At 43.4% G+C, this 10,641-nt stretch overlaps 1 protein-coding gene across 2 annotated transcripts in view; it reads right to left on the bottom strand.

Annotated features, from left to right (window-relative positions):
* Positions 1–1,347: 1,347 nt before the first annotated feature.
* Positions 1,348–10,641, bottom strand: part of OXSR1 (oxidative stress responsive kinase 1) — a 101,135-nt gene continuing 91,841 nt past the window's right edge. For both annotated transcript variants that reach the window (XM_019946870.2, XM_019946871.3), the window contains 6 exons: positions 10,505–10,639; positions 9,129–9,193; positions 7,153–7,205; positions 5,401–5,469; positions 4,477–4,541; positions 1,348–4,063 (listed from right to left, as the gene is read on the bottom strand). In XM_019946870.2, coding sequence (XP_019802429.1) covers positions 3,989–4,063; positions 4,477–4,541; positions 5,401–5,469; positions 7,153–7,205; positions 9,129–9,193; positions 10,505–10,639 — 462 coding nt within the window. In that variant the 3' untranslated portion in view covers positions 1,348–3,988. The remainder of the gene's footprint in view (positions 4,064–4,476; positions 4,542–5,400; positions 5,470–7,152; positions 7,206–9,128; positions 9,194–10,504; positions 10,640–10,641) is intronic.

Here is a 10,641-nt window from a genome sequence, read left to right as displayed (position 1 = left end):
AGAAGCAGTTTTGAAAAGGCTACATATTGTATGATTCTAACTCTATGACATTCCGGAAAAAGCAAAACTTTGGGGACACTGAAAGGATCAGTGGTTTCCAGGGACTAGAGGGGAGGGAGGGATGAACAAGAAGGGTACAGAGGATTTCTGGGCAGTGAGACCATTCTCTATGAGACCACAACGATGGGTACACATCACAGTGCGTTTGTCCAAACCCATAAAATATACAACAGCAAGAGTGAACCCAAATGTATACTATGGGCTTCGGGTGACAACGAAGTGCCAGTGTAGGTTTATTGATTGTAACGCATGTACCACTGCAGCGCAGGATGCTGACAGTGGGAGCGGCTGTGCGTGTGTGTGCGGTCTGGGGGTATATGGCAACTCTGTGTACTTTCTGTTCAATTTTGCTATGAAACTAAAACTGCGCTAAAAAAAATAAAGTCTACTTTAAAAAAGAGAAAAACAAAACACGTGGGGTAGATGACCTGACCCACAGGAGGAATCCACGAACTGTTGCACTGAGCATTGCTACTATGAATAGGCAGAGGTGAGGAAACCGGCTTCTGGACAAGACTGGATCTTGCTAGAGATTATGGGCAAGTGGAGAGGCTCTGTTTACTCTTGCCCCTGCTCTTATCCCCACATACATCATGGTCACTTTTGAGTAGCCAGCAACTCCTCTCCATCCCCACAATAGTGAGAGTCCGCTCTTACAACCTGCTCATCTTGAAAGCAAATTCAATCAGCTATGATACCATTAATTCCAAGGTCCCAGGACCTGAGGCCTGAATTACCAGGACCCACACAAAAGCAGTCCTGTCATGGCTCAAAGACCACCTTCTGTTGCGAAGGAGTTATGATCAGGGAGGTTACTTATCCAGGGGGTGGAGGAATACAGAGGGGCCTAGAATCTTACACGAAACCTCACCATTTCAATATCAAAGCCAAATGGGAACAAGTTCAGCCCTGCTCTAAACTTTCCACAACAGATTCCCAAGGGCTTGAATCTGGCATCTTCCCCCCCACCACTCCCCCCCCCCCCCCCCCCCCCCCCCCCCCCCCGCCAACAGCATGAGCAGAATTAAACAGAGAAGATCAATGCAAAGAGTTCCTTATCCCACTCTATCAAACTTCCTTGGGCAGATCTCTCTCTCTTTTGGGATTTCAGTTTCCCCACTTGGTTTTAAGCTGTTCTAATTTGTAGACTAATACACTTTTTCGGGAAAAGTGCACCTTGGCTTTTCTCTATTCGCATGAAAAATTAAAGTTAGTAGTGACCTCCTGACCCACTTCCCACTGCCCCCACCAACAGTCACCAAAGTGAAGCATCCTTACACCACCACAGACAATTTATTCTTTATTGATTAAAAATGAATGAAACATGCAGCAAAGTACAAAGTCAAAAAAATAAAAATAAAAATAAAAGGGAGGGGGATGTCAAATATTTTACATCTTCCATAATCTAGCATACATCATAAGGAGGAACCTCCATTTATTGATACACCATTATTCTGTCCTCCAGATTACTAGAGTATCAGCTGGCTCTAGGATTTGGTTCACAACTTAAGCAAAAAACCCAAACAAATCCATTAGTCATTTAGAAAGACCATACATTTCACAAATAGCATTGGCACATGTTACCTTGTGCTAAGTTAGTCCCTCCCCCAGGGACCAGGGAATCCTGGGGATCCAGGGAGAGAGGTGTATCCTGAATCACCCCTCCTGGGAAGGAGCAAAACTGCTCACTAGGTCACGTGCTGTCTCACCTGTAACGTTTCTGTTCACTCATTTTTTTTCAGCATCACTGCACAAGCCAGCAAAGCGAGTCCACCATACATCAAGCAGAAGAAGAAATAACACTGTCCTGGGGCTTGGTGTCTGACTCCTAATTCCCAGCAGGGCAAAAGATGAATGGAAAAGAAAGAGGAAGCCCCAGCCCACTTCTACTGTCATGCCTGTCCCACTGCAGTTCAAAGGTAATGGCCGGCTGGAGAAACTGAACAGGGAGATGGGCTGCTGCTTACTTCCAGCTTGGGCTCTCGACCACCTCCAAATAAAAGCTAGAATAGAGTGATGCCACCACCCTTTGGATTCAGAAATAAGTAGACTATGATGGGCTTATCTGAAACCAAAACACAGACTCTAAGGTAAGCCACTAGTCTTGTGCCAAAAGGGACATTACATTTTTTCATAACTTATTCCTACCTTCCTGTCCTCGTTCCCCCAACCCTCTTCTAAAAAAAGAAAGAAAAAAAAAGGAAAAAGAAAAGCTAAATATTTGTCCAGTAAGCTGATCAATCTATTCTGTCTCCAGGCTCAGCAGGCTCCCTCCTTTTACCAATCCTGCTGGGACCTTGGGCTTTGGTGTCCGATCCTCTGATCTACTTTCCTCCCAACCCCCATCCCAAAGCATCCCCTCCCTTCCTCTACAACACCCATCCCTTTCCCAACATGCCTTTGTATCCAGGGCAGGTGAAGAAAGCCCATGACTAAAACTACAAGCTCAGAATGAAACAAAAACTATAATAAGTTAGTTGTGGAGAAAGCTTTCAGAAGTGCTCTAAGAGAAAACTAGGTAAAGCAATCCTTTTATTCACAGACCAACAATGCTGGAAAGGGCTCGAGTGATTCTATAAAGATGGGCCAAAGCCCATCTTTGTGTGTCATTTTAAGGCCAGATTGAGGATCCCTTTCATTTACAAAACTTGTTAGGGCTATCTGCAGTTAGACAAAGGCTGACTGTGAAACAGTAGGAAAAAAAAGAAAAAATCAACACCACTGATGATTCACATATTGCATTATGGTGCTCTTTTTTAAACCTAAAGAATAATTTATATTATTTCTGTAGAAAATCAAATGAACACTGTCTACTCAAAAATCCTAAAAGTCACGGCACATGTGGTTTCACTTTCCATCTTGGGTCAGGTTCAGCACACAGGGACCCCCTCCAAAGGGTCAGTGCAGGAGAGGGGGCAGAAGGCACGCCTCTCTGGCCCAGTGCGAGTCTCCTTTATTGCTGTAGAAATCTCAGCCTTGCATTTCCTCATGATTTGGAGGCCAGGCAAATTGATTTTCATGGGAGGATCAAGGAGCAGTTTTTCTTCAATTGTTTTAAGATTTGAAAATAAATACTTCTGCAATGATATGAGTTATGATTTTTCCTGTTCAAAAACCACTGCTGGGGAAATTCTCTTTTACAAGCCATTACTTGATCTTTTCTCTAAAAACAGTCCAAAGTTCCACTTTGAAGGATCCGATGGCTGAAGTTCGATTACAGTCAGATGTTTTGCACCAGCTGAAGTTAAGGCTAGCAACCCTTTCTGGAGGGAGTAATGAAGAGGGGTGCCTGAGAGCAGCTTCAGCAAAACGCTTAGCAACATCATGAACAAAAGAAGAACACAGTTTAGGTTGCCTCCATCTGAGGCTGTGCTTCATCCTAACAAAGGTTGTTGGAATTCATATCGGATACCAAAAAACAAAAACAAAAACAAAACCCCACTAAATTAAATTCTCTGGGCTTCAGCTAAACAACCAACCTTTAACTGCTACTTCAGTGGTAAAGGGATATCCCAAGATGCCCAAATCCTCTCAGGTGTGGGAGAACAAGCAGGATGAGGAAGCCCAAGATAGCTGCTACTTTCCACCCAGCGCCATCACTGGAGTAAGGCAAGATGAGCTGATACACCTCCCTCCTGGGCCTTGAGGCACCCGGGCCACTTCTCAGATGGAGGAAGACAGGGGACACGTGCAGTAAGTTTACTAACGGAACTCTTTAAAGGGATGCTGGCCACTGGTGATCCAACTTTTCTTTCCTTGTGGGGAAAAGGGGGAATGATGGCAGGAAAAACATAAAGAAAGACCTCTAAAGCTCTTAGCTGGGAGGTTTGTTGCTGGGTTCTTTGGCAGTAGTGAGTTTAGGCCAACAGAAGCAACAGAGATACGCATGTGTGGAATCTCCTTAGGCCACCTCTTCCAGGGCTGTGTTTTAGCTGATGCTGAGCTGGGCAAATCCTATTAGTTTACCATCATCAGGAATATCCGAGCCTTCGACACCAGATGCCTAAGAACCAAACAAAATGAGAAGCTGTGGCTATTTATAAACAAAATTGCAGGCAGCAATTAAAACAGACATGGGGACTGTGGGAAAGAGGGCAGTGGGGGACAGGTCCCTGGGATACACACAGGAGGCAGATAAAGGTGTAGGTGGAGTCTGGGTACAAAGGTGGAGTCAGATTGACCAGCAATCTCTCTTGAGGATAAATAGTCAAGGGCCTCGGGTAGGAGGCTTCCTGAGAGGGAGAGGGGAAGGGAAGCCAATGAAGGGCGGGATCAGCCCAGGGCATGGGGAGGTTAAACAAATACAATCCACCAGACTTAAATATTCTCATCACTCAAGGAATATGGAAGCTGGTCTGCAGAGGCTGCTGGTGTGTAAAACGTGAGATGGTTTAACACAGAGGAAGGGATGAATACCAGTTTGAAAGTGACAGATCGATTTGACTGGGGTTCTTCCACAATTTTCTGCAAATTAGCTGCCACTGTAATCATACAAACAGAGAAAGTAATGAGAAGCTAAGTAAATCCACATTTCAACCACATTTTAACAACTTAAATGGTAGTTCACAATCGTCTATGTACAATCAAAATGGAAGCAGAAAGATAAATCGCTCCCTAAACACAAGGTGTTTTTAAAAGCAACTCCAAGCAGCACAAATAAATCTTATCATTGTCAAATTAACTTTCTTTTAACTTAGGAAAGACACTGGGGTGAAAGAGGTATGATTTGCCTATTCATGGGCCAGAAAGCCCTAGATTGGGAATCAGCCAACTATGGCCTTCAGCCTGTTTCTGTTCTGCCTGTGAGCCAAGAAGAGTGTAAAAACAGAGACTGTTACATGGTCCACAAAGCCTAAACTATTTACTTTACTATCTGGCCCTTTAAAACTCTGCTGACTTGTCCTAGGCAATGGTCTTTTCCTTCAGTAAAATGAACCTGTGCCCCGACTGTGCCTTTTCTTACTTCCTGCTTTTTTTAGGACTAAATCTGTAATGATTTTTGCTTAACTCTTAGCTCCAAAAGGATAGCGTTCATTCTCCAAAACGCATTAGATATGGCCAAGCTTACTCTAACCTGTAACTTCTGTCATCATTTCTACGATCTCCCAGAGACCCGGGTAAGTTTTCACTCACTATCACTGGGGGTCACAAAGCAAACTCAGAAGTGAGATTTTCTTTTTTGTAAGGAAGGAACTGTCCCCAATACCTGTTATTTCAGCAAAGCCAAGAACCATTCCAAGAACCATTAGACCTACTCAGTGGAATCAAAGCCTGATTTTCTAGATCCTAAGTATACAAGCAGAGAGACGGCGACACAAAGGCAGAGCACAAAGTAGTTACCTATTACTAAATCCCTTCCATCGACGAGGCCAGCAGAAATGAGTTCCTGAGAGACACCCTCTGCTGTATCTGCAAGGACAAAGAAGAAGGTGCTCCGTTTCTTGTGCACGCATGTCCCTGCTAACATTCAGAGTGGGTGCTGGCACAGCCAGACCAAAGCTAGCTGTTAAATCCACAGAACCAAGATGGCGGGGGGGGGGGGGGGACTTCCTCCACATAAAGGTTTCTCCTCCCACCAGGATTATCTCAAGTGAGGGACTATCACAGGTCTAGGTAGAGGGCGGAACCTGTATCACCCAGACGGCAAATATCAGCTCAACGTAAAGATAACGTTCTAAATGATGGTGTACTTTAGATGGCTTCTTGCCCTTGTCGGAAGAGCACCTGATAATGATGCTGCAGAAGAAACTACTAGTCTGAGGACAACCCTGGATGCCAGCCCTATGAGCTCTGAGACGTGATGGTGAGTGTATAACACCTCCAGGGCTAATAAAGCAGAATAATTTAGTCCCAATTAAATCTCTCTCTCTTTTTTTTTTTTTTTTGGCTACACCGTACGGATTGTGGGATCTTAGTTCCCCGGCTGGGGATTGAACATGTGCCCCCGGCAGTGAAAGCGTGGAGTCCTAACCACTGGATCGCCAGGGAATTGCCCCCATAAATCTTAAGAAAACAAACTGTAATCTCTTCTCTTTGTGGGTCATACTCCCAGTTTTTTTTTTTTGGTTTTGTTTTTTTTGCTAAAATAATTTTCTTTTTTATTCTGGTGGGTCTTCCTTCATATCTAATTATTATAGGTCGTACTGTCTGAGCAATGGGTATATAACTAGAAACTAAAAAGACGAGGACAGAGTACCATCAATTAACCTCATCTCCAATTGACTCCTTCCCGAGGCCTGAACACCGATCCCCTCAGAGGGAACGGGAGGACCTCTGGGGAGGGGCTGTGCACATACATTTGCCAAAGACCAGCGATTTGAATGAGTACCTTAAAATGTGACTCTGCCTGGCTTTAAAAAGGAAAACAGATACATCTCTGTACATGTGCATTTGTTCTCTGCATTTGAGTGAACTGCTCATGATACTGAGACAGCAGGAAGACTAAGCGTGGCACACAGGACGGATACCAGCTGGCTGCGGGCCACTTCCCAAATACCAATCCTGAGTAACAAAGGCAAGAAAGAAAATAAGCTTTGTCCCTGGGAGAAGTTCACGGCCAGAAACTGCAATGACAGGGCTCAGCTTTAGCTGGGAGGGAGGGGACTGGAAGCCTTACTGCTTCTTTATTGTCATGGAGGACAACCACGTTCAGTGATAAGAGCAGGAACTCTGCGCTCCGAAAGATCTGGGTTTGAATTCCAGCTACACCTCTTCTCAGCTGTGGGAACTGCAACCAGTTACTTCACTCTCTCTAAGCCTTGATTTCATCATCTATGCCGTGGGGACAATAATCTTTCCTTAGGGGGCAGTTCTGAGAATTTAATGAGATACTGATTAGCACAATGTCTGCCATACAGTAAGCAGTAAATTAGAGTTATATTCAGTACTCTTTGTATTATACTAGGTTTTCTAAATGTAGTAGTAAATAAACTGCATTTTAATTTTATTCATATGCCCCCCAAAACCTTTAGGCCAGGAACATTTTTATCACCCTTTAAGAGGAAAATATATCTAGAGGACAGAAACTTCTCACACATTTCCTTAAAATGACAAATGAGCAGTTATTTTGTTTTCAATGTTTTGATGCCTCACCTCTCCCAGGAGTAAATTCGAATCGAATATCATTTAGTTCTTTTTTTGAATTCCTATGAAAGAAAACAAAATGTATAAAATAAATGTCTGAATTTATGCATTCAGGGTCCGCCTACATATATCAGGAAAGCTATGCCAAGAGAAAGATCTTTCTGTCCCATAGACTGTATGATTTGTCCTAATGAGCTCACACTGAGGGCTCAGAGCAAACAACTCAGAGTGATCATCTAATTGTTCTACAACCCTTTTAATTTATGTCCTTCACTGGTCAATATATGCCCATGCCCATCCTTATTCCCACTAAGATGATCATATTAGACTAAGAGGAATATCTGTATGAGCACAGGGGGGTGTGATTAACATGATACAGGATGCCCTTTTCTTCCTTATCCCCACTCCTACCCCCCACACCCCTATGCCTAGGAGAGTACCTTGCCCACCACTGGTGATCAGTCTGACTAGACTCACAGAATGAAACACATGATGCTTCCCCAAATTCCACAGGGGTTCAGAGGAGAAGGATAAAGAATATACAGATTGGGATAATGAGGAAAAACTTTAGAAGTAGTATTTTAGATAGGACTTAATGGATAGGAAGGATTTGGGTGGGCAGAGAAGATGGGGAAAGAAATGGGGCCCATACTGGCAGCAGAGTTAATATAAGGCTCCAGAGATTAAAATGTGACTGGTGAAAGATAGTTACATAGATTGCACACCACACCAAGTACTGAGATTAACTAAGCTCCCTGGAGGTTCTGGTTAAAGATGGAGAAATTAGAATATTATGTCTAAAGGCAGACATGAGTGATTACTTAGGACCCAAATCCATTTTATCTAAACAGTTCAGGGAGCTTAGGTCTATCTGACACATACTTGATGTTACTGAAATTGTGCTTAAAATATAGTTATCCAAATCCAACACATCCTGCCCCACAGTGATTTTCTCCCTCATGTTGTCTCTTTGCACTTGTCTACACAGACTTACACTTCTGCATGCCTACTACTGAAACTTGTTTTTAGCTATGCTAAGTACACAATACAAATCAACTTCCAACACAGACTTGATTACTGCATTTCATTTTCTCTTTTTCTCAGTATCTTAGCACAATAGCTAATAGTGCTGTACTTAGTCTGAAAGCTGAATAAAATTAAGGTCAAGTGTTCATTATCCCTTTAGTGATGTGACTGTCATGCCAAGCACAAACACCTTCAAAGATAACAATATGCTAAACTGAACTGCCTAGTCATTTAACTTCAAAGTCTTCATAAGTGAGAATAAGAATCTAGCCTCCTCTTCCATAAACAAGTCTGCAACACAGTCCACTAAAAAGCACCCTTCAAAAAGCTAACTACAAAGCAGAAACTAACACACCATTGTAAAGCAATTATACTCCAATAAAGTTGTTAAAAAAAAAAAGCTAACTACATCACTTACAAGTATCCTCTCCCCTCCTGAAGCACATGTCAAATAGAATTGTTATACTCTCTATTAACTGCTGTAAGTTTTCAAAACAAAATTTTGAAGAGAGACAAATAACATTTTGTGTACAGTTAAAATAGGATGAGATTACCAAGACACTGTATTAATTCAGAACTATTTGAGTCCAGGTATACAGAGTAGGCTTCTATAAAGAAAAGGTAACCAGATCTGCTTTCTTCACATTTATAGCATAATTTCATTACTGTCAGTGGTAAAATCAAAACATTCCCCAAACAGTCTTGCTGCCTCTACTCTAATTATGGTCATACTGAGAAGATGACTAGGAATTCACAAGTGGAAGGAGGAATGAGTCAATGCTAATTCAGGTCCTCACACTACTGCTATTATTTCTGAGGGAAATAATACACCCACAAGCAAACACACACGATCCTATCCAGTTACTCTCAGGCATGAACTACTAGAAGGGGGAGTAACTTTCAAATAGAAATCAGCATATTCAGAGTATTCAGAAAACAACACCAGAATGTCTACTTACCGTAATCTTAGTACTAGACTGATTGGGATCTTGGTTTCTTGTGAACCTGCTCCTGAAGACAGAGCCTAAAAAAGCATTGAAAGGTATAAAGTCATTGCCTGGACTATTAAGCATGGAGGTGACTAATGCTCATCTGCAGAATTGTCCACTTGGCATCAATTTTCTTCATCTCCAGGTGTGGCCAACCTAGTCCCTAGGACACTCCCTGCTGCAGGAGCACATGTACCACAAGGCAGCAACAAGAGCTCAATGTCAAACATAATGAGAACGATAATTCTCAAACCCACACGAAATTCCATACACAGCCACATTTAATTTTGTATTTTTCAGACCTCTCTTCCTCTATATAAGCATGAAGAACACGAAGCTGGGTTTTTCCCTTTAAAAAATCTGCCAGTGGCAACACATCTGCCAGTAAGGTCTAAACTGGCTACCCCTCACAAAACCACCCACCCTGGATGTTCCAGATCTTTTTTTTTTTTTAATTTAAAAAAATATTTTATTTTATTTATTTGGTTGCACCGGCTCCTTAGCTGCGGCATGCATGTGGGACTAGTTCCCTGACCAGGGATTGAACCTGGGCCCCCTGCATTGGGAGCACGGAGTCTTAACCACTGTGCCACCAGGGAAGTCCCTCCACATCTTCTAATGACTAAACTAATCCTCTCTGAAAACCATACAGCTGTCCCTTGCCTTACAGAGGATATACATTCTATTTAAGCCGTTTATAAAACAAATCCAATCTTTCCATCAGTTTTCATAAGACAACTGTATCTTTTCCCATATGATGGGCAGAAATGGAAAACTTGGGCAAAGAAAAGGTAAATGAAGTTAGAATGTGACTAACTGGAAGAGCTCAGAGCAGTGATCTCCAAAGGCAGAGCACCACTGGGATGCAGATGAAAACAGTGCTCCGGGGACGGGGTGTGGGGGACGACGCACCCTGGGTGAGACAGCCTTCCCCAGCGATCCGAGAGGGCGAGGGAGAGGGAGCGGGAGCCGTGGGGCGCCAGACCCCCCAGCGCCGTCCCTCCTGAGTGCAGGAGCCACCAGGGCACTGAGCCGCCTCAGTGGGCAAAACCCCTCGCCTTCGTGTGAGGGAAAAAAAAGCTGACAAGAAATTACCGCCCCCCCCCCCAACTTTTGCTGTTTGAAATATTTCCATCATTAACTTATTTTGTTGCTAAATGAAACCTGTGTGATCTTTGTTAAACTCTTATCTGCATACATTTAAAACCGTGAAAACAGATTTCTAACTTGTTTCAAAATCTACCAGGACATCACCCTCATGGCACCAGGCGGCGGTCCAGGTTAGCCTCCACCCTCTGCCTCCACCTGGATGGCTGACCAGGAAAGAAAGCACATCCCTGCTGTACCTGAGGCTCCGCGGGGGTCGGCAGGGAGACTTGAGTTGGCTGTGCAGTCATCTGCCCAGCTGGCTGAGGTAGATGAGCAGAAATCTGTTCTGGAACTTGGAGTAAAGTACCCACAGGATCAGTTGTTGAAAACAGCT

Source organism: Tursiops truncatus, chromosome 10 (assembly GCF_011762595.2).
Source record: "Tursiops truncatus isolate mTurTru1 chromosome 10, mTurTru1.mat.Y, whole genome shotgun sequence".
Taxonomy (NCBI): domain Eukaryota; kingdom Metazoa; phylum Chordata; class Mammalia; order Artiodactyla; family Delphinidae; genus Tursiops; species Tursiops truncatus.
This window is presented reverse-complemented; position numbering and strand designations above follow the sequence as displayed.